This window comes from Oryzias latipes, chromosome 16, assembly GCF_053564925.1.
Source record: "Oryzias latipes strain Hd-rR chromosome 16, Olatipes_Hd-rR_3.1".
In the NCBI taxonomy this organism is placed as follows: Eukaryota; Metazoa; Chordata; class Actinopteri; order Beloniformes; family Adrianichthyidae; genus Oryzias; species Oryzias latipes.
The window spans coordinates 36011353-36034587 of NC_136252.1; the positions used below are offsets into that span (position 1 = coordinate 36011353).

General features: G+C 52.0%; 1 protein-coding gene across 8 annotated transcripts; it reads left to right on the forward strand.

The window, feature by feature from the left end:
• The first annotated feature begins 3 nt into the window (after positions 1 to 3).
• Positions 4 to 23175, forward strand: dennd4b (DENN/MADD domain containing 4B). Of its 8 annotated transcripts, none has more exons than XM_078933717.1 (30): positions 91 to 143; positions 3378 to 3466; positions 6187 to 6522; positions 6715 to 6970; positions 7039 to 7108; positions 7176 to 7345; positions 7494 to 7735; positions 9772 to 9838; positions 12565 to 12623; positions 13189 to 13333; positions 13662 to 13837; positions 13905 to 14005; positions 14078 to 14293; positions 14450 to 14595; positions 14670 to 14803; positions 15509 to 15623; positions 15935 to 16141; positions 16826 to 16954; positions 17107 to 17266; positions 17877 to 18032; positions 18100 to 18310; positions 18381 to 18660; positions 18835 to 18939; positions 19013 to 19188; positions 19811 to 19952; positions 20022 to 20261; positions 20662 to 20758; positions 20829 to 20991; positions 21068 to 21126; positions 21894 to 23175. In XM_078933717.1, exons 3-30 carry the CDS (start codon positions 6194 to 6196, stop codon positions 22037 to 22039), a joined length of 4497 nt encoding a protein of 1498 aa, XP_078789843.1. In that variant the 5' UTR covers positions 91 to 143; positions 3378 to 3466; positions 6187 to 6193; the 3' UTR covers positions 22040 to 23175. The 8 variants fall into 8 exon arrangements, with proteins under 8 accessions (XP_011471653.1, XP_078789846.1, XP_078789849.1 ...); XM_078933719.1 differs by having other exon boundaries at positions 17107 to 17251; XM_011473351.3 differs by lacking the exon at positions 3378 to 3466 and having other exon boundaries at positions 4 to 144.
• Positions 23176 to 23235: the final 60 nt, after the last annotated feature.

Consider the following 23235-nt stretch of genomic DNA (forward strand, 5'->3'; position numbering starts at 1 on the left):
CCAAGCTGCTTTTATTTTGAAGTAAAGCGGAAACGGCCCGCAGCGTTGTTGCACTCGCATCGCCTCGCGCTGCGCCAGCTGGAGCTCGCGGCAAACATGGAGGTTCCGTGACCATGAAGCTTCGAGGCGCGCGGAACGAACCAGGTCAGAACCGTGGGTACCGTCGCGAGCGCGTGCAGAGTAGACTTCCGGCTCGGCTTGCAGAGACGACGTCGGTGAACCCATAATCGGACAAATGCAGCTCCACTCTTGGTGGTAGAACCGAACCCCAAACTCCGACCGAACATTATTTTTTTTTTTAGGTTGATTCAGTTCTGACGCGGCGTCGGTCCACTCGGGACATTTACCGGACTGGAAATGAAACCCGAGCAGGAACAGGTTATGCTTAGAATCTGGACTGTTACAAACACCAACAGCGCATTATTATTGAACAGAATCGGAGACTCCGCCCTCCGGTTCTGGTTCTGTGTGTAGACTGCGGGTCACAGAGCCCTGTCCGGTAATGAAAGTAGGGGTCCCGCTGCTGTTCGGGCCTGTGTTAGCTCCGTATGACGTCATCAGGTGTGTGTGATTGTGAACTGATGGGACTCATTCTGGATCTGCAGTTGGACCGGTTTCCATGGTAACGTCTTTCAGGAGGCTGAGTTGAGGTAGCCCGTTGAGTGGAAGGTGAGGCTTCCTCAGAGGTGGTTCCTGAAGCTGTGGTTTGGGTTCTGGTTCTCCCAGAACCGCCAGGACCCCACCATACAAGGTTCCCTGTGGAAACAGTCAGAACCTTATTTGGTCCAAATTCTGTCAGAACGTCAACCCAAACAGAACCCAAATCACCAGAATCTTCATGAGGAACCTGCAGCATTTTGAGAAGGTAGTTGGTTCTTCTGCGGTTCTGGTGCGTCAGCATGCCGGGTTCTGCAGATGGACGTTAGCTTTGTAGCTAAAACCTCCTGTTTCCCAGCATGCACTGGGAATGGTGATAGCAGGGCTGCCTTTGCTGGTCCAGTCTGAGTCCCCCCCCCTCTTTTTTTGGTTGGGGGGGTACTCAGCACTGGCACACAGGAGGGCCCCCCCTGCACACACGTGTGGCGTGTCACTGCAGGAGGACGCCCGTCTGAGGCTCGCATTTCACTGGGACTACTTTCAGCAGCGGATGAATCTGTGGGACCTCTGACCTCTGACCTTTCACACACTTCCTGTCAGCTGTTTGCAGGAGCACGGCCTGTGTGCTTGTGTCTCTTCGCAGCAGCTGCCCTTCTCTGGTGGTGTTGGGGTTCCGGAAGCCCCGCCCACTGCAGACAGGTGGGGTTTTCCACGCCGTCAGTCAGTCAGCAGGTATGAACCTGAACGGGAACTTTTCCCATCTGATAAACATCCTAAACATCATTCCTGGGCGTACATGCGGGTCGACGGGCGGCGCCATGTGTTGCTATGGTTACACAGGTAGATGCCGTTTCTACAGGTGTGTGATGCTGCAGGGGCGCTGTGGGGGATGGGCGACACAGTGACGTCACATGACCACGCGGGCCTCAGGCTATGTTGACCTTTTAGGCTTCAGATATTTAGTTCCATGTTCCAGTCTGCCCCAGAACCTGTGTGATGGATTCTGACATGACATCAGTGATGTCATGTCATGCAGTGATGTCACTGGCCTGTTGCCATGACGTCCAGAGACAAAGAGCCCTCAGAGGTTCTGTGGAACCCGGAGCGGCTCGGTCAGCGGAGATGTCTCCTCAGAGGACAGGAATCTAGGTTTGCGGTTCCTGCTGAACGCTGTTTTCTGGGATCCTGGTTCCGTCCATCGCGGTCAGAAGTTCTGTCAGCCGCAGGTAAGACTGGACCCCTTAAAAGCCTAAAGCTCAGAACCGGTCAGAACTTTCTTTGCTGGTTCTAAAGCTGCAGCTTCAAGCCTTGGACAGTCTCTCTGCAGAACTTTGCTAAGCAAGTGTTCTCCTCACAGCTGAAGGTTCTGGAGAATCACTAACTACAGGTTCTCTAATTAGACAGAAATGGGTCAGAACAGAACAATGATCCGAGCCCGGCTCTGCTGTGGATAGAAGATCTACAGAGGTTGGAAGATCGGCAGGTTCTGCTGGATCCTGGAGAAACGTTCTGGTCTCCACGCCTGTTGGCTTCGTTCAGAACCATGAGGGGGCGTGAAGGTCAGACATGAGGGTTCTGGTTCTGACATGATGCAGGCGCTCCTGTTGAAAGTGGTTCTGGTTCTGGTGAAGATGCCGCTTTGAGCCGACGCTCCGCTTCCTCTCTGCTTTTCCTGTTTTCTTCTGTCTCTACATCTGAGCGTAGCCGTCAGATTGACAGCTGTTGCCATGGAAACGGCTGTGAGTTGTGGAGCCACCAGCGTTACCTGAAAGGGTCCGGAGGAGGAGGATGAATGGTTCTACAGACCGGTACTGTCAGAACATCATAGTTCTGACTTTCTGGTTTCTCGGTTTTAGCAGAACGATGTCACAGCTTTGGAGAACCCTGAGGTTCTGTGCTCCTGCACTTCAGCTGACGGACCTCCACAGAGAGGAGGAGAACCAAAGGGAGGAGCGTCTTCAGAGGACCGGCGGGTCCAGATGCTGTTCTTCCTCCTGACCCCTGCGTTCTGCTTAGAACTTGTTCAGAACTGCTAGAACGTTTGTGGTCCTCTAGTTTGTCCTGGGTTTGGTTCTGGGCTGCATGTCTACGGTCTGCTGCGGCTGCGGCTGCGGCTGCGACTGCAGTGACACAGAGTGACCTTCTCTGAGGGTGGGGGCGTGGTTCCACTGTTTCATGGTTGCTGTTGAACAGGAAGTCAGTTTGATGAAATCAGCTGCTTCCTGTTTTAGGAGGGGGGGAGGGGGGGGGATAAACCTGAAGGTCTGCGTCATGGAGTCACTCCTCTTCATCACTCCTCCTCTTCATCCCTCTGGCTGGTTTCAGGCTGTCCTCATCAGAACCGAACCGTGAACATGAGTCCAAAGCCGGACCAGTCTGGGTTCCTGCTGTTCTGTTCACGCCCACACGGCGGCGCTGCGGGTTTCCCGCCGTCCGTGAAGCTGTTTCCAGGAAGCTGCTCGGAGACTGATGAGCGTTTGGACCGGACTGATTCGTTCCTGACGGTTTGGGGTTTGGTTCTGGTTCTGTGGGTTCAGAGAAGCTCCTGCGGATCTTCTGGTGGGTCGCTGTCTTCTCATAGAGCTTACGGGGGGGGGTTTGGTTCTGGTGGTTCTGGTGGTTCTGAAGCAGAGGTGAGCGTACTGCCGCTCGCCGCTGTGTCACCAGGGAGTCACAGCGGAGAGGAAGCAGGCTGGCAGCCACTTCCTGTGTGTCGGCTGACCTTTGACCCTCTCGCTGCGGTGCTTCCTGTTTCCTGACATCTGTCGCTGTGGTTGGCTGGGGAGCGCCGCTGTCCTCGCTCCGGTTTCCAGAGAAGGAAGGAAATAATGCCGACGCGGCGGATCGGCTGACGCAGACGACATCTGAGGTGAGCGCTCACCTTCAACACGCGGACGCCGTCAGGAACGCCTTTAGGGGCGGAGCTGAGTAACTGCGTCTGTCAGAGAGCAGCACAGGTGAAGCAGAAGGTGGAGATGATGTTGCCGTGGGAACCGTGTACAGTGGGCGGAGTTTGGCCACAGAAAGCCAGTTCAGAAATATGAGGTCGAGTGACGTGAGAGAGAGAGAGAATGAGAGACCTTCATTTTCTTCTGTCGTAGTAAAGAATGACATAAACAGGAGTAGTACTCAGCAGTACTCAGTAATACTCAGCAGTACTCAGTAGTACTCAGCAGTACTCAGTAGTACTTAGCAGTACTCAGTAGTACTTAGCAGAATTAAGAAGTACTCAGCAGTACTCAGTAATACTCAGCAGTACTCAGCAGTACTTGGTAGTACTCAGCAGAATTAAGTATTACTCAGCAGTACTCAGTAGTACTCAGAAGAATTAAGTAGTACTCAGTAAAATGTGGAATTTGCTAGCTTTCAGTTGAATGTAATAGTTTTCAGTAATTCTGAGTAGTACATAGTAATATTCAGTGGAATTCACAAGTATTTAGTATAATTCATTAGAATTCAGTAAAATTAAGTGGAATTGGCTATACTTAGTAATACTCACTTCTACAGAGTACTACTGAGCATGACCAAATATGCAATACTACTAGTACAGTAGTACTTTTTAGAAGTCTCTAGAAGTACTTAGTAGAACACACAGTAATACTCAACAATATTGTATAGAACTCAATAATACTCCTATACTATTTGGAACTCAGTAATACCCAGTAGTTTTCAGTAGAACTCAGTAGTACTTAGTTGTATTAAGTAGAATTTAGTAGTACCATAAATATTCAGTAGTATTCAGTAGTCCCGAGTAAATAATTCTCTCTCTATATATATATAAATATATATATAAATAATATATAGCCTTTATTTAACCAAGATATATTCCTTTATTTACAATATGGATCCAGTTTTCTGTTTTCCTTTGAAGAACATCTCATTACTTTTTCAAACTATCCTGGGTTAAGTTGAGGTATTTCTACACACAGCAGTACCACAGTGATCACTTGGGTCTTTACAAAAGACCCCCAAACCTGTGGGGCTCATTTGTTCAAAGCTAATCAATCAAAGGAGACTTTTGGGGTTTCTCGGATACTCGGATGACCCGAGCCCTACCTGAACGCGATGATGATGAAGATTTGAGCTCATCAGAACCAGACCCAGTTCAGACCCCCAGCCATTAGAAGCTTGGTATGACATCATTTGGACACGAGATGTTTCAACAAACCTAAAGTCTTTTGGTGCAGATGGAGGGCTTTAAGACCCAACAACACTGAAAAGGATTTTTAGTTCTAGTTAGTTGCAAAAACATTTAATGTCGGCGTCTTCATTGGATTTGTTAAGCAAGTCTTGGAAATCGTGATGAGCTAAAATCCTTAAGAGACCGGTTCTGACCTCAGGACCTGGAATAAGTCAAATAATCTGATTTATATAAATTGAAGCCATAACAAGACTTTGGTAAAACTCTGGTAGTTCTGGTAGATCTCTGGTAGTTTTTGTAGATCTCTGGTGGTTTTGGTAAAACTCTGGTAGTTTTGGTAGATCTCTGGTAGTTTTTGTAGATCTCTGGTGGTTTTGGTAAAACTCTGGTAGTTTTGGTAGATCTCTGGTAGTTTTTGTAGATCTATGGTAGTTTTGGTAAAACTCTGGTAGTTTTGGTAAAACTCTGGTAGTTTTTGTAGATCTATGGTAGTTTTGGTAAAACTCTGGTAGTTTTGGTAGATCTCTGGTAGTTTTGGTAGATCTTCGGTAGTTTTGGTAAAACTCTGGTAGTTCTGGCAGATCTTTAGTAGTTCTGGTAGATGTCTGGTAGTTCTGGCAGATCTTTAGTAGTTCTGGTAGATCTCTGGTAGTTCTGGTAGATCTCTGGTAGATCTCTGGTAGTTCTGGTGGACCTCTGGTAGTTTTGGTAGATCTCGGGTAGTTTGGTAAAACTCTGGTAGTTTTGGTAGATCTCTGGTAGTTCTGGTAGATCTTTGGTAGTTCTGGCAGATCTCTATTAGTTGTGGTAGTTCTCTGGAAGTTCTGGCAGATCTCTAGTAGTTTTGGTAGATCTCTGGTAGTTCTGGTAGTTCTCTGGAAGTTCTGGTAGATCTATGGAAGTTATGGTAGATCTCTAGTAGTTTTGGTAAAACTCTGGTCGTTTTGGTAGATCTCTGGTAGTTCTGGCAGATCTCTAGTAGTTTTGGTAGATCTCGGGGTAGAAGTGGTGGCACATGTATATCCAGGTCTTACTGAATTGGTTGTTACTTTGAGTTTCTGCAGGTCAAAGCAGAAGTTGTTTTGTCACAAGTTTGTCAACTATTCCAGTAATAGATCCCAGAAGGGACAAAACAGCTCCTCTGCTGGGTCACCCGGTTAGCTCCAGGAGGCTGAGTTAGCTTCAGGAAAGTACTGAAATCACTGAGTTTTTCAGTAGTATTTAGTAATACTCAGTGGTATTCAGTAGTACTCAGTGGTATTCTGTAATATTCAGTAGTATTGTGTAGTATTCAGTAATACTCAGTAGTATTCATTAGTACTCGGCAGTATTCAGTAGTACTCAGTGGTTCCCCCCCCTGTGTGGAGGATCTCTATCCTCTCTGTTGTTTCTTCGCGTCAATGTTCGGTCATGTGACCTCAGAAAACCCCCCCCTCTCCCCCCCACAGTGCAGGCATGGCCGAGGAGAATTGCCCCCAACTGGTGGACTACTTCGTTGTGGCAGGACTTGACCCCACGGGGGCCTGGAGGCCTCTGGATGAGGATGGGCGGAGCTCGTCTTCGTCCTCTGCGTCATCTTCGCCGGCGGCGCGGGCCGCAGAGCCGGTGACGGACCTGGTGGTGATCTCCCGGGGTTTGGGGGAGGAGGTGCCCGAGGGCTTCACCTGCATCGAGAAGACCTTGGGGGGTCACTCTGCTGAGCTGAGCGCCAGCCTCCTGAACAACCCCCACCTGTACCTGTGCTACCGGCGGGGGTGGGACAAGCCGCCTATCGTGGACCTTGGGTGAGACCTCCCCTCTGGTTCTGGTTCCAGTTGGAGGTTTTTGTGGACTGTTTAATGGGGCGGGGTTGGGTTTATGGGGCTGGGTTGTTTCATTTGGGCGGGGTTGGGTTTATGGCATGGGGGCCAGTTGGGATGGTTTTCTTGGTAAGCCCCTCTAACCAATGACCACAGAGCGTTGGTTTCTCCCGGCAGGGTTCTGTATGAGGGGAAGGACCAGCTGAAGACAAACTGGTACGTCATCGAGACCACACCCTACAGCCGCTCTGCCAGCCTGAGCTCGGGCGGCGCCCCCACGGCCCACCGGGTCTTCGTGACGTACCGGCGGGCCACGGACTCCCAGGGCCTGCACACGCTGGGTGTCACTGACATCGCGCTGCTGCTGCCGAGCAAAGGAGAGGTGGCGCCGCACACCTTCTGCCGGGTCAACAAGAACCTGAACACAGGGATGGTGAGGAGCGGCTGGCCCTTTGGGGGAGGGGGAGGAGCTTGTTAACAGGTGCGGTTGTGTGTCTACAGTGGGGTCCGGCTCTGTTCCTGTGCTTCAAGAGAGCGGTGGCCAAAGCCAACGCGCTGCTGTTCGAGGCCGGTGCGTACCTGGTCTCTGTCAGACTCACCTGAGCTGGAGCGCTTCCAACGTGACCTCTGTGCTGCAGGTCTGATCAGCCGGTACCCGCAGGAGGACCTGGAGGCCTTCCCCCTGCCCGAGTCCGTGCCCGTCTTCTGTCTGCCCATGGGGGTGTCTGTGGAGAGCTGGCCGCTGAACACCAAGTACCAGCTGCCCGTCTTCTCCACCTTTGTTCTGACCTCCGCCTGCGGGGACAAGGTGGGCGGGGCTAATCCCAGATGACTGTCTGAACACGTCTGTTCTCCACTGTCCTCCTCTGTTTTCCTCCTTCTCTCCGCTATCCTGCATGGGTCTCCTCCTGTGGGGAGCAGAGTAACTTCAGGACACCTCCTCTCTCCCTCTGCAGGTTTATGGCGCCGCCCTCCAGTTCTACGAGTCGTTCTCCAGGGAGCTGCTGTCGGAGCGGCAGAGCGTCCGGCTGGGCCTGCTCAGCGTGGTGGACCGGCGGCCCATTGGCAGCCGCAGCGTCCACGGGAAGAAGAGCATCTGCGTCCTCTCCCACTGGCCCTTCTTCACCGTCTTCCAGAAGTTTCTGACCTTCATCTACAGATACTCCATCTCTGGACCGCACGTCCTGCCGCTGGAGAAGTAAGTGCACAAACGTGATGTTTTCCACTTTGATCAGCGTCTCCTCCTTTCAGCGTCTCCACCTTTAACCTTCTCCACCTTTGACCTTCTACTCCTTTGACCTTCTCCACCTTTGACCTTTCCTCCTTTGACCTTTCCTCCTTTGACCTTCTCCACCTTTGACATTCTCCACCTTTAACCTTCTCCACCTTTGACCTTTCCTCCTTTGACCATCTCCACCTTTGACCTTCTCCACCTTTGACCTTCTCCACCCTTGACCTTCTACTCCTTTGACCTTCTACTCATTTGACCTTCTCCACCTTTGACATTCTCCACCTTTAACCTTCTCCACCTTTGACCTTTCCTCCTTTGACCTTTCCTCCTTTGACCTTCTCCACCTTTGACCTTCACCACCTTTGACCTTCTCCACCTTTAACCTTCTCCACCTTTGACCTTCTACTCCTTTGACCTTCTCCACCTTTGACCTTTCCTCCTTTGACCTTTCCTCCTTTGACCTTCTCCACCTTTGACATTCTCCACCTTTAACCTTCTCCACCTTTGACCTTTCCTCCTTTGACCATCTCCACCTTTGACCTTCTCCACCCTTGACCTTCTACTCCTTTGACCTTCTACTCATTTGACCTTCTCCACCTTTGACATTCTCCACCTTTAACCTTCTCCACCTTTGACCTTTCCTCCTTTGACCTTCTCCACCTTTGACCTTCACCACCTTTGACCTTCTACTCCTTTGACCTTCTCCACCTTTGACCTTCTACTCCTTTGACCTTCTACTCATTTGACCTTCTCCACCTTTGACCTTCTCCACCTTTAACCTTCTCCACCTTTGACCTTTCCTCCTTTGACCTTTCCTCCTTTGACCTTCTCCACCTTTGACCTTCACCACCTTTGACCTTCTCCTCCTTTGACCTTCTACTCCTTTGACCTTCTCCACCTTTAACCTTCTCCACCTTTGACCTCCCCTTTCTTTGACCTTCTCCACCTTTAACCTTCTCCACCTTTGACCTTTCCTCCTTTGACCTTCTCCACCTTTAACCTTCTCCACCTTTGACCTCCCCTTTCTTTGACCTTCTCCACCTTTAACCTTCTCCACCTTTGACCTTTCCTCCTTTGACCTTCTCCACCTTTGACCTCCCCTTTCTTTGACCTTCTCCACCTTTAACCTTCTCCACCTTTGACCTTTCCTCCTTTGACCTTCTCCACCTTTGACCTCCCCTTTCTTTGACCTTCTCCACCTTTGACCTTCTACTCATTTGACCTTCTCCACCTTTGACCTTCTCCACCTTTGACCTTTCCTCCTTTGACCTTCTACTCATTTGACCTTCTCCACCTTTGACCTTCTCCACCTTTAACCTTCTCCACCTTTGTCCTTTCCACCTTTGACCATCTCCACCTTTGACCTTCTCCACCTTTTACCTTCTACTCATTTGACCTTCTCCACCTTTGACCTTCTCCACCTTTGACCTCCCCTTTCTTTGACCTTTCCTCCTTTGACCTTTCCTCCTTTGACCTTCTCCACCTTTAACCTTCTCCACCTTTGACCTCCCCTTTCTTTGACCTTCTCCACCTTTAACCTTCTCCACCTTTGACCTTTCCTCCTTTGACCTTCTCCACCTTTGACCTCCCCTTTCTTTGACCTTCTCCACCTTTAACCTTCTCCACCTTTGACCTTTCCTCCTTTGACCTTCTCCACCTTTGACCTCCCCTTTCTTTGACCTTCTCCACCTTTAACGTTCTCCACCTTTGACCTTCTACTCATTTGACCTTCTCCACCTTTGACCTTCTCCACCTTTGACCTTTCCTCCTTTGACCTTTCCTCCTTTGACCTTCTACTCATTTGACCTTCTCCACCTTTGACCTTCTCCACCTTTAACCTTCTCCACCTTTGTCCTTTCCACCTTTGACCATCTCCTCCTTTGACCATCTCCACCTTTGACCTTCTCCACCTTTTACCTTCTACTCATTTGACCTTCTCCACCTTTGACCTTCTCCACCTTTGACCTCCCCTTTCTTTGACCTTTCCTCCTCTTTCTCCACAGACACATCTCCAGCTTCATGCACAACGTCCCGTTCCCCTCCCCCCAGCGGCCTCGCATTCTGGTTCAGGTACGGCCCGCCCGAAACGTCAGACCCAGAAACCACCAAACCAACCGTTACAACTTTTCACAATAAAAGCTTTTCACCAAACAAGGAGAATAAATCCTGATACACGGCAGCAGGACGGATTCGGTGGTTTCTAAACGCTTGTTGTCTCTTTTTAAGATTTAAAGTCCCGCTTCGATTCTCCTCTGATCTGTTCCCAGAGGTCTTTTAATTCAGATTATGTCGTTTTTAGCCAAATCTTTAAACCTGTGTGATTTTCTTGGACAAAGTTTGTAGTTTAAAGACGTTTGGCGTCTCCTGCGAGCGGCTTCTGTCCAACGGTTGAGCCACAGAGATAGACATCCTCCTCCCCAGAGTTTCAGTCCTTTTATGGCCGCCAAAGTCCTCTAACAGCCGGGCTACACCTTCCCAGGCTACAACGTCCCGGGCTAAACCGTCCCGGCTAAACCGTCCCAGAATACACCGTCCCGGGCTACAACGTCCCGGGCTAAACCGTCCCGGGCTACACCGTCCCAGAATACACCGTCCCGGGTTTCACCACTCCATAACGATGCCGGTTGTCAAGCTGAGGATGTTTGCATTGATTTTAATACATTTTGTTGTTACACAGACGGTTTCCCAGACTCTCAAACCAGCGACGTTCCCTGGATCTGGACCTGGATCTGGACCTCCCTGTCCTCCAAGGAAAGTCTTTTGCCTTTGAGGACAGGGAGGTCCAGATCTAGACATACCTCGTAGCTCTGCCGCAGAGCTCTTTTGCTTGTCATGCCGGCATTCAGGCAGCTGGCTGGACGGTAGACAGACAACCAGCTGATATTGTAGTTTAGGGTCGAATAGGGATAATAATATTCAGGACTTGTCTTTTACTAACATACTTTTTAGCAGTCACTTAACATCCAAAGGCTAGTAGGCTACATGCTAACTAACTAGCCGATCATTTATCCTGTTATTCACGTCATAAATTTACAGCAGATCCCTTCACGTTTCTGTCTGTGTGTGTCTCATTGCATTGCATTGAAGACACGGAGGATGTTTAGAGATCAGATTGATTTATTTTAAGATGCATCACACTACCCAAGATGCATTTCGAACAGCCAATCATTGGTCTTGTTGTTACACTGCTGTTACAGGGACACGGTGATTGGTCAAAATGCATCTTGGGTAGCGTGAAGCATGACGGGATATTGCTCACATCCTTGTTTGTAATGCTAGGAGCTTGGAGCTAAATCCGGTAGGCGAAGCAGCCAGGCTGATCTTATGATATTTTTCTGATTTTCATCGATCATTCTTACTTTTATGTCTTATTGGTGAGTCAGCGGGGGACTTTTTTTTACAGAATCTTTATTGTAGTAGGAAAATAAGGTCATGATTAGTCAGTACAGGAAGTTTTGTGTCAGTAACTACAGCATCTTCAAAGCTATTGAGGATTTTTGACCAAATCTGATCAATATTCAAATATGAAAAATTCCTAAAAATAAACAAAATGAATTTATGACATAATCTTTGTTGCAGTAGGAAAATAAGGTCATGATTAGTCAGTACAGGAGGTTTGGTGACAGAAGCTTTAGTATCTTCAGATCAGTGGGAAGTTTGGCTTCCCTTATGTCGTCACAAATTAATGGTCAAATATGTACTATTGTATTAAAATTCTATTGATTAAAAATGGGTTAGAAAACGTTCATCTGAAAGACGAGTTTGTTCAGAATCAGTCACACATAGCAGGTCGGCTGACTCCATTTCCTTCTCATTCATTCCTGCAGCATCAGTGCATTTCCTTATTAAAGCCCAGCGTCCATCGACTTCAATGGGGCTGCTTTGAACAGTTTTTTTCAGCGCTTCGAAACTAGACGCTCATTGCGATTATGTCCCGCCCACGGACGCTCAGCGTCTCTGGGGGTGAATGGGGAGTGGGCTGGCCCGGACTCCGAGCTTCTGCGTGATGATTGGAGGGTCTGTGGAAAGACTGCACCTCCTTTTGACTGACAGCCATTCTGTCCCATAAGGAATCACTGAAGCTGTTCTCAGTCCCATCGCGGATCTCTCAAGTTCAGTCGAAATAAAAACTGCTGCAACCTATTTCTTTGATATTTGCTTGGAGAAATTGCTTGATTTTCATCATACATTTCACACAATCCTACACCACATTCCTTGTTTCAGTTTTACAGAGTTTGATTATTTTTTAGATCGTTCATTCATTCATTCATTCATATAACGCTAGTAGGCTAGGCTAGCGTCGTGGGTGAAACTGCACGATTTTGAGTTTGTGTTCTTGTTGTACACACATGAACACATCTTCTCTGAGACTGATGTGGTCTTTGATGTTGTCCACTAGAGGGCGATGGATGTTCTTTACTGCAAGAACAGAACTGAATCTCTTCTTGCATTTGTCAAAGAGAGAGGTCAGAGGGGGGGGTTTCCAAGCCATTTATGCCAAAACAGCAGATCTGACATCAGAACCACCAGATGAGCCCATGAGAAAGCGCCGTCTGACCCAGTTGCAGGATCCCCAAGTGCGATACAGAAATCTGTACATGGCCATCCTTGATAACATCTCGGAGCAGATTCCTCGACGTTTTTCAAATTTGTGAAGCATGCTCTTCTTAGAATGAGTCAATCCAGGGAAATGTGATGACATGAGACAAGTATTTCCAGAAGGTAGCTCAGCAGAAACAGGAGGTTGAAGGGCGGAACGTTCCAGAACCTTCATGCCATGCTGTTCTGTGTTGCAGCTCTCGCCATACGACAACCTGCTGCTGTGCCAGCCTGTGTCCTCGCCCCTCCCTCTCAGGTGAGTGGCCTCACCTGTGGATCCTCGTAGTGATCATGAACCGCAGCGCGTCCACGTCCAAAGGGCGTCCACGTCCAAAGGACCGTCTATGTAAACGCGCGTTTTGAGGTTCTGCTTTCCATGCGGCGCTAAGCGAGTTTTTACGTAAAAAATGCGTCGCCATTGAACATTGGAAATGAACAGATAGTATCGGATTGTTCAGTGGGCTATTATCTCCCAATCCTACGTAAATCGACCACGAAGGAGAGATCGATGACTGTGTCCGGCTGGAATTCAAGCCTTTAACTGTTTGGAAAGAAAAAGCCTGCAGATCATCACCGCTTCACATCTCACACCAAGCCTGTAGGGGGCGGACATGAGTGAACAGAAGGAGAAGCCCCTCCCTGCTGGTGCAGTGTGAACATGCATCACTGGAACATGAGACCCAGCTTTGGCTCCCTTCACCTCTGTCTCCCTGCCGTCAGTGGAGGAGATGAGGCGTCTATGGGACACTTCCTCTCTGATCACATGACACTGCTCAGCTGTTTGTGGGCGGGGTCTAAAGCGGTGTGTTTGTGTCATCCAGCGGTGCCAGCTTCCTGAAGCTGCTGCAGAACCTGGGTCCGGAGAACACCTGCACGCTGCTGCTGGCCGTCCTCATCGAACACAAGCTGCTGCTGCACTCGCTGCGGCCCGACGTCCTGACCGCCGTCAGCGAGGCGCTCGTCTCTGTAAGCCACACGCGTGTGGAACCGTGCCGTCATGTCTGTGCTGATGTCCGACTGTCATGCATGTGTGACAAAAACATGTTCATGTCTCCGTGTTTACCGGAGAACGTTGGAGATCCTAGTTTTATTGGAGAACCCCAGTGTCATGGAAAATTCAGCGTCATGTCAGTCAGAAGATGTTTTCCTGTGAGTGTGGTTCTCCATTAGTCTGGGGTTCTCGTGAGGCTGAAGTTCTCATTGAGACTGTTGTTCTCCATGAAGCTGGGGTTCTCGTGGGGCTGGGGTCCCCTGGGTGGTTACAGACTACAGACTCAGTTCTCTCTGCCTGCAGATGACGTTCCCGCTGCGCTGGCCGTGTCCCTACATCCCTCTGTGCCCGCTGCAGATGGCCGACGTTCTGCTGGCGCCCATGCCCTTCATCGTTGGCGTCCACTCCAGCTACTTTGACCTGTACGACCCCCCCGGGGAAGTGGTGTGCGTTGACCTGGACACCAACACCATATTCCAGTGAGTCCGGTTCTGCTGTGGACCCGCTGTTCTGGAGCCCGTCTGGACTCTGTGTTTTGTGTCTCAGGTCAGACGATAAAAAGCTGTTGTCATGGCGATCGTTACCCAGGAAACCTGGCAAGACTCTCTTTAACACGCTGAGCGGCCTCCACAAGACCCTCCAGAGCAGTGAGTGACATCAGGAGCCCCACAGACCCCCCCTTGGCGTTTTTGTCGTGTGTTTTCTGACTCCTCCTGCAGTTTGCAGTCCCGGCCTGGAGGAGGCGACGCTGGAGTTCCTGCTGACCGACTACGACCAGATCTACAGGCGTCAGAAGCAGCTGGAGCTGGAGATCCAGGAGGCCTTCCTGCGCTTCATGAGCTGCCTGCTGCGAGGATACCGCGCCTTCCTGCTGCCGATCACGCAGGCGCCGTCCGACACGGCCACAGACTGCAGCTCCCTGTTCAACCTGCAGGGTGCGCCCTCCGCTCACACACTAGCACGGTCTGGCTTGGGGGGTCGTAATCCGCCTGTGGATGATGTCAGAAGTTCAAATGATTTCCCCGCAGACATTTCAGTTCAACCGGGATGAAATGTGTGGTTTGGTGAATGCTCAGTGTCGCCCTCTGCAGGCTTCCTGAAGTCTCGCGATCGGACGCAGCAGAAGTTCTACGCCCAGCTGACCAAGACTCAGATGTTCACACAGTTCATCCAGGAGTGCTCCTTCGTCAGCGACCGCCACGCCTGCCTGGAGTTTTTTGACGAGTGCGTGCAGAAGGTGGGAGGGGCTGATCCCCCACAGGGCGAGTGACACGCCCCCGCCTGCTGCTGACAGGTGTTCCCTGTGATCAGGTGGATGTGGAGAAGCCGGAGGAGGTGAGGCTGATTGATCTGGAGGAGACGCACAGTGGAGAGCACACCGTCTTCATCATGCCCCCCGAGGAGCCGCAGGAGGCTGACGGCTCTGAATGCCCCGCCCTCTACAGGTGAGACCCCTCCCACTCTCTGCGTCCCTTCCAGGACAGGTACCAGATGCAAATGACTCCAGATGAGTGATGGCGTTTATCCTATAAACAAAAATCAAAAGGGCGGAGCCTAATGACACAAATCCACAGCCGTTCTGACGGACATAATTATAGTTGAAATGAAAGCATTGATGGCCCGCATGCGCTGCCGGCTCTCACCGCCGCCTTTAACCGCCCTCGCCACCCGCCTCTGACCCGGCCGCTACACGCCTTATGGAATGTGACAGACTCCGCCCCTTCTGCCTGTCATCTGCATGTGACAAACTGATGTACGACGCATTATGGTTGCCAGGGGACACCGGACAGATCCTCTGTTTATCCTCCAACAGAAGCTCCGCCGTTTATTCCAAATATTTGGAAAAATGACATTAAGAAGTCAGAAGACAGTCGATGAAAATCCTTTGAATTTGGGACTGAGGGTGCTTTAAGATGACCGCTTCTTCCTGAGGTCAAAGGTCAACGAAACGTCTGTGCTGGTTGTAGACTTAAGTTGGCGATACCCCTGTTAAATTTGGTGAAAATATTTTCTTTTCCCAGATTGTGGTAAGATGTGAAAATCACCCAGCCGTAGGTCCTATGGCCATCCCATAATAATCAACGAGGGTTTTAGTTTCGTCGGTTGATGTTTTTGTCCGTTTGGTTCGTCACTTTCTTCTTCTTCTTCAGCTACGAGACCTTCCCCGTCCTGAACCCGGACCTCCTGGAGCGGCCGCATGACCGGCTGCGTGTCCCGGCCAAAGGCAGCCCCCCCAGCAGCCCCGCCCCCCGACGCACCAAACAGGTAACGTGGTCACGGCGGGAGGAGGCAGTCACCCCCCCTCACAGACTGGGGGTTCCGTTAAAATACCTGTTTCCGGAGCGGTTCTTTCAGAACCTGGACAGCAGGATGGTTCGGTTCTGCTTTGGTTCCCGGTAGTTTCCCAGCTCCGCTGTGACCCGGTTCCTCTGAAGGAAGAGCAGCTTCTCATCTGAATTTTATGAATCTTTATGAATATTTCAGCCGTCATTCAGAATTCAGGAGCTGCAGGGTTCCCTCAGAGCGAGGAAGACCTCCTGATGAAGGCCTTCTTCTGTTTCTGTTGGCGTCTCCAGGAGATCAAACTGGCCCAGAAGCGAGCCCAGAAGTACTCTGCGGTGCCAGAGATGTGGTCCAAGTGTCTCCTGGGTCACTGCTACGGCCTGTGGTTCATCTACCTGCCCACCTTCGTGCGGGCGGAGGCCGCCAAGGTCCGCGCGCTGCACACGGCCTACGAGGTCCTCAAACACATGGAGAACCGCAAGGTGGTTCTGCCGGACGAGGTGAGACCGACCGGCTCCGTGCTCTGGCCTCCTTTTCCAGGAAATCAAGCTTGAAGTAGGCGGAGCTAAGAGTCAGGAGAACACAAAGAACATCTTCTGATTTCAAAATAAAAGTCTGTCACTGTGATCATTTCACCAAGAAGCACCGAAGACTTGGAGGCTGAGGAGCATCTTCATCCCTGAAGGACCGCATGGTGAAGACGATGCTGCGTGACTGTAGCAGGACTGTGCAGATAGTGGAGACAGTTCTGAGGAGCCAATTACACAAAAGCTCAGAAAATGTTCAAGCATTCTTCCACGGCAGAACTTCCCATGAATGCAGGTCACCTGTAGGGGCCTTTTATTTTGAAAAGAAATCCAAAAAGAAGAGGGAAGCACTTCCCTTTGTACCCTGCAAAATAAAGTGTTACCCACCTGTCATCTTAGAAGTACGAGTTTTGGTGCCAGGTAAAACCAGCAAACACCAGGGGCCTCCCAGAATGCAATGCGGTTCGATGTCTTTAGCTGTTTAAACAGATGCAGGTGTTCTGCTCCCATAAAAGCCTCTGAATCCGGGTTCGGACCGGTAAAACCAGGATCCCGGCAAAAATGCTTGAAGAGGTCTGCAGGAGGAAGACTCTTGATCTGAAAGGTGGTGGGGGTTCTGTTGGAGGAGAACTTCAGCGACAGGTGTGTGTGTTGCAGGTGTGTTACAGGATCCTGATGCAGCTGTGTGGTCAGTACGGCCAGCCGGTCCTCGCCGTCAGGGTTCTTCTGGAGATGAAGAAGGCGGGAATCACCCCCAACACCATCACCTACGGCTACTACAACAAGGTACAGCTCCGCCCCCATCGGGCGCCTGACACGACCAGCGGTGCTACCAGGACCCGCGGGTCTCCACACTGTTCCTCCCGGTCCGGATGTTCCTGATCCTGGTGGTCATGTCTGCTGCGGCTGCTGGTTTTCTGACGCTCCGTCCTCCTCAGGCCATCCTGGAGAGCAAGTGGCCCTCCACCAGTCAGGGCGGGCGGCTCCGCTGGGCCAAGCTGCGCAACGTCCTGTTGGCCGTGGCCCAGTTCAGACAGCCAATCAGAGCGCGGGAGAAGAGCGGCTCCGGGGGCTCCAGAGGAGGTCAGGCGTGTTCAGGTTTGGAGGGTTTTCTCTGATCTCTGCAGATGTTTGTGGATCCAGATGCTCTCTGTAGGGGGCGCCACTGCCAAAATCCCACTTCCTTCTGACCCGCTCCTCTGCATCCTCCCCCCTCACGTCCTCCTCCATCCATGAACCTCCACTTTGCTCCTCCTCTTTCCTGTAGCTCCACCCTCAGCATCCTTTCGCCATCATCATCCTCGCTTTTCTTCCTCTTTTCTTCTCCATCTGCCTCCCTGCGTGGATCTCCAGAACATCTGATCCTCTGATGGATCCAGTGATCCATCCTGGTCCCAAACAGAACCTCAGCATCTTTAGCTCCGCCTCCTCCAGCTTTTTTCAGGACGTCTTTGAGATCTTGGTGTTTTTATTGATCAAAGCAGAAACTCTTCTTCTCCTCGTGGATCAGTGCCGCTTCTCGGTGAGCCTTTTGGAAGTCCACCTCAGATCACACAAAGACATGTGGTTCTGACCCGAAGTTCTGGCTGAGCCCAGCACCCTGCTGGTCGTATGGCGGTGGGGGTGGGGGGTGGGGTCTTCAGCCTTTAGCTTCCATTCTATAAACTTTGCTGATAATGATGTCATCGTCTCTCTGCTGGTCCCAAAGACTCCGTGGTTGCTGAGGATCTGAGGCTCCGCCCCCACTCTGCTCTGATTCGTCAGTCCAGTTGGAGCGGTCTGAGCGAGAGCTCCAGCCACGAGTCTCTGAGCGGCCCGCTGGTGAAGAGCAGCAGCCTGAGCAGCATGAGGCCGCCCGCCGACAGTAAGCTTCCTCCTCCTCCTCTTCCTCACCGATGTCACTGGAACTGACCCCCCCCCCCCCTTTACAGAAACCAAACCCTCCCGGCGGAGCGTTCTTCCCCACGCCGGCACCAACGGCTGCGCCGCCTCCCAGAAACCTCCTTTGGGGCTGCGGGACGGCTCCACGGCGCCCCCCGGCGGAGCGGTGGTTCCTCGCAGTCAGGTCTGCCTCTCGTCCTTCTACAAAGACTGCGCAGAGGCCGACTGCAGCTCCTGCGAGCCGGAGGACGCAGACGGCAGGTGGGTGCCCTCAGCCGTTACTCAGCGCCACGATCCCCCCCCAGCCTGACCGCTTTGCTCTGACCTGCAGACCCCCACCCCTGTCTGAGAGCGCCGCCAGGAGGACGGCGGTGGACGAAAACTGTAACAACGTGTCCTCACCGAGCAGGGGGCTGGCAGGGAAGCTGCAGCAGCTCCTCACACCAACCAAAAAAGGGGCGGGGCGACGAGCAGCCAGTGTGGATGACCGCCGCCCGGGAGGAGGGAGGGGCATCGGGCGAAGGGTGTCGGACCAGAGGCAGTCCAGGAAAGCTCAGGTGGCTGAGACGCTGCTGAAGGCCAAGGAGAGGCTGGTCAACGCCACGTCAGAGGTGAGCCTCCGCCCTGATGAGGAGCAATGACCTAAAAAAGGGGGCGGGGCACATGCCATGTCTGACCACCTCAGACCGGACGCTGTCACATCCAGTCCCGCCCACACGTTAAGACAGATCTGTGGTCTCCAACAGGAAGTGGGTAGGCTTTAACTTCCTGTTCTCTCTCCTCAGAGCTCGCTGTCTGTAGGAAGTGACCTGGACTTGTTAGACACGCCCACTCCAGTGTTCCCTCTGCGCAGATCCTGGGACTCCAACCAGGAGGGGGCGGGCATGGAGGTAAAGAGGGGCGTTCTGCTGCCGTTCGGGTCGGTTCTGACCCGCCGGCATTGACGCTGTCTTGGATCTGCAGGTTCTGATGTCCAGCTGCTCGCTGTGTCGCAGCTGCAACTCTCTGGTCTACGACGAGGAGATCATGGCGGGATGGACGTCCGACGACTCCAACCTCAACTCTTCCTGCCCCTTCTGCTCCGCCCCCTTCGTGCCCTTCCTGAACGCCGAGATCTGCGACCTCGGACCCGTCAGCAGGTCTGAGCGCCGCCGCGATGACCCAGAAAATAGTTTGGTTTGGGGATTTTATGTTCTTTAGACGACAGAAACGGTTTTAACTGTCATGGTTCTGGTCCAGCAGCCTAGTGGTCATTCAGGGAACTGCACCCCCACCTAAACACCATGAACTTGATTTAAATCTGAAGTTTAGACGACCTGGACCCAAAAATCCAAATCAAAACCACTCATCAAACAGAACATTCTGTCTGTAAATGTGTCTGCGGCGCCCCCTCCTGGTCAAACACACCTGTAGCTGGTTCCTCCTGGAGTCTGAACTTTGACCCTTCCAAAGAGACGCCGGAGCAAAGTTCTGACAGAAACGATCCAGAAGAACCGAACCCAAATCCTGAAGAGGATCACATGGTGTGTGTCGGATCAGGAAGTTCTGTTCTGACACGGGTCCACGCGAAAAGCTTTAGAGGCCTCACAAGCAGAACCACGACCCGTGACCGGAACAGGCCCGGTCCGTCAGCTGCTCCCCTGAGCGGAGGTTCAAACCCAAAGACAGGAAGTAGAACCAGAACACAGAGACGTAACGGTGCATGAATCTGCTGTGACCACAGCAGTAGGACGCAGCTTCATCACTCCTCCTCTTCCTCAGTACCGAGCGCGGCAACCTGAACCTGGAGGACGAGGTGGAGAGCGCTGTGAGGCCCCCCAGTGGCCCCGAGCCCCCCCAGCAGGCCCAGTGTAACGGTCTGAGCGAGGACTCCAGCTCTGAGACCAGCAAGACCACCACCGCGGTAAGACCCCCCCCACACCACCCACCGCCGCCCCACTGCTGTCACTGACTGACTCCTCCCCCTCCTCAGAGCTTGTCGATGGGCGGGACTCCTCAGGTCACGGTGGCCTACCTGAGCCCCCTGGTTCTGAGGAAGGAGCTGGAGAGCCTCCTGGAGAACGAGGGCGAGGCGGTTCTGGCGCAGCCGCAGTTCCTGGAGAACCACTCCATCCTCTTCTGGAACCTGGTCTGGTTCTTCCACAGACTGGGCCTGCCCTGCAACCTCCTGCAGATGGTCAGGAGCTCGCCGCTGGTCAGCACGCTCAGCCAGGTCAGCCGCCGCTCCTCATTCTGGAGGAGATCCTCCGCTGAGCTCACCGAAAAGTTCTGGTTCTGATGTGGAACAACAGACCGTCAGGAGTAAACTAGACGGTCTTCGGCGCAGAAGTTTGACCCATTAGAGACCCTTAAAGGTCCAGCAGCCCGGTTCTGACTGGAAGGCCAGAACCGGGCTGCTGGGGAAACTGGAATTTCTAGGAGGAGGTTCCCCAACTTAAAAGTCCTGCTGTGTCTGACACCGACCAGAACGAGGTCCGACCTCCAGAACCGCAGACATGAAGGTCCAGACTAGATTTCAACAGATGCAGGACAGACGGGTTGTGAAGGAAGCAGACATAGGTGTCTGACCCGGGTAAGTTGGTGCTGATCCAAAATCCCCTCTGATGTTCCAGCTGGACACCTGCGCGGTTAGGATCCGCCTCCTGTGGGACACCCTGACCCCAGACACGGACCAGTGGCCTCCCCTCTACATCCTGTGGAGGATCCACAGTAAGTGCTTCATTCAAACCGGACCCGGGACCCGAACAGAACCTGCTTGAATGTCCCGTCTCCCTCCTAGGCGGCGCCTCCATGAGGATCTACAGCTGGAGGAGGCACAACCACCCCTTCAGCCTGTCCTTCCTGGAGGAGATGCTGCGCTACGTGGGCATGAACGAGGTGCACAAGGCCGTCACGCTCTTCCTGGAGACGCTCGCCAAGCAGGGCTCTCCCCGGATCCAGAGGTCAGCGTGGAGGTTCAGGTTTAGTCGGCTGCAGTGCAGGTGTTTGTGGAAACGAGATGTTTGTTTGTGTTGACAGGAGTCTGTACAGAGAGCTGCTCTTCCTCACTCTGGCCGCCATGGGCAAAGACCACGTAGGTGAGAACCGAGAACCCGACCGGAGGAGCAGCTTCTGCACAGCAGACGCTGATGAAGAGTTTCTGCAGAGCGCCCGGGACGTCTAAACCGATGTTCACGATAAGTCCCGCCCACAAAGGCTGCAGCAGAGCCAGCCGATCCACAACCCGTCAGAGTTAACGACCGTCAAAGTGCAGCCCGTCGAGTGGCGATGTGACACGGCGGTGCAGATATTTGTCGGTCATCATCACGCGACCTCAAGGTCTCCTCAAACAGTCGGAGCACGCTCAGTTTAGCTAAGTTAGACGTTAACAATCACCTGTCAATCAAAAGACCACACCCATTTGTAATCTAAAAACATCAAATAAAAGCCTCCGACGTTTTTACCCTCCTACATCTTTTGATTGACATGACAGCCGGCCAACCCGATGCTGCGGACCAAAGCTCAGCCCCTCCCACAGGATCTGAGGCTTTATGAAAAAATGGAAGCTTTAAAGATGTAGAAGGGGGGCGGGGTTTAACCCCAGCCAATCAAAAGCATCAGCTCACAGGCAGGTGTTTCTTTTTTATTTATTTATTGAGTACATTTTTAGTTAGTAGGTCAAGTCGTACCAAACGAGGTGGTTTCAGGTAAACCGTCCATCTGGTTCTGAGGGGGGCAGACTTAACAGCTATCTTGTGTTACCATGGTGACACCACCATGTCACCATGGTCACCTGGCGGTTAACTTTTTTATGAGGAAGGGGGCGGGGCTTCTCCTCTGACTGTCCCTCTGTGTCTACTTGCAGCGGCCTTTGATAAGAAGTATAAGGCGGCGTGCTCGCGGCTCGCCGGCGCCATGAGTCAGGACGAGCTCCGGAAGAAGCGGGCTCTGCCCCCCAGCACCAAAGCCATCGACTGCCGGCGCAGCTTCCACCCCCCCCTGGAGTGCTGAGAGGTCTTCGGGGACAGTGGCAGCTGGGGCACCACCCCCCAGTCTCCAACACCGGCCCTTCGGTGGGACACGGGGTCCTGGACCGGATGTGATGCTCAGAGACGGACTCTACATCCTGAGAACCATCTTCTGGTTCTCCAGACCAGGTTCTCATCCGGAGCATCGTTCTTCTTCAAACCTGGGAACAGTTCTGGTTCCTGAAGCTTCCGCTGAACAGAACTTTGTTCTGCATATCAGAGATGAAAGAGGTTCTCTGAAGGCAGTCCACTCCTCACCTGCCAGCCGCCTGAAGACCCCAAAGCGGGGGCTCTCTGCCAGCTCCCTGAAGTTCTCCTGGTCTCCCTGACCTTCCTGCAGGTCACGCAGAGCCTCCATCGTGGACTGAGCGGTCAGACTGAGCCCCCATTCTGTAAATATGAGACCGGTTTGTCCTTCTCACCTCCTCAGAACCTGCATGAAGAGTCCCGAAGCTCCACCCAGACAGGAAGTCTGAAGATGATGTAGTGACATCACTTCCTGTTGAACTACAACAATTTACTGTTAAATTGTTACAGTTTATTTATTGATGTCATTTCGGAACCAGAAGATCTCCACTGAGCATGCTCAGTTCCTTTTTAACTCCCTCAACGCTCTCTTGATGATCACCTTTTATCTAACTCCTCCCCATGAGTCATGACTCCTCCCCATGAGTCATGACTCCTCCCCATGAGTCATGACTCCTCCCCATTAGTCGTGACTCCTCCCCATGAGTTATGACTCCTCCCCATGAGTCATGACTCCTCCCCATTATTCGTGACTCCTCCCCATGAGTCATGACTCCTCCCCATGAGTCATGACTCCTCCCCATTATTCGTGACTCCTCCCCATGAGTTATGACTCCTCCCCATGAGTCATGACTCCTCCTCTCACATCTTTCTGGATGGTCTGAGCATTTGCGGTTCTGTTGGACCTGCACTGATGGTGTTGAAGTTTTCTGTCTCTCCTCATTGCTCTGGTTGGATTGGCCTTCGCTCAGAGCAGCCGGGTCCGACCAGAACCAAACCCTGAGTTTGCTGTTATTTATTTCTGGCTGTGATTTCAGGTGTACATGTTTGTTTTTTAAGAAAACAGAATAAAACGACTGTTCTGAAACTGAACTGGATCTGTTTATCCAGCCAACCAGAACCGGAGCAGGTGGCGGTCCGATTCATGATGTT

Coding starts and splice junctions, on each gene's coding strand:
- dennd4b (XM_011473351.3), top strand. CDS start 6,194: ATGGCCGAGGAGAATTGCCCCCAACTGGTGGACTACTTCGTTGTGGCA. Junction 13,334..13,661: donor TCAGCGAGGCGCTCGTCTCT/GTAAGCCACACG, acceptor CTCTGCCTGCAG/ATGACGTTCCCGCTGCGCTG. Junction 14,006..14,077: donor CCACAAGACCCTCCAGAGCA/GTGAGTGACATC, acceptor CTCCTCCTGCAG/TTTGCAGTCCCGGCCTGGAG.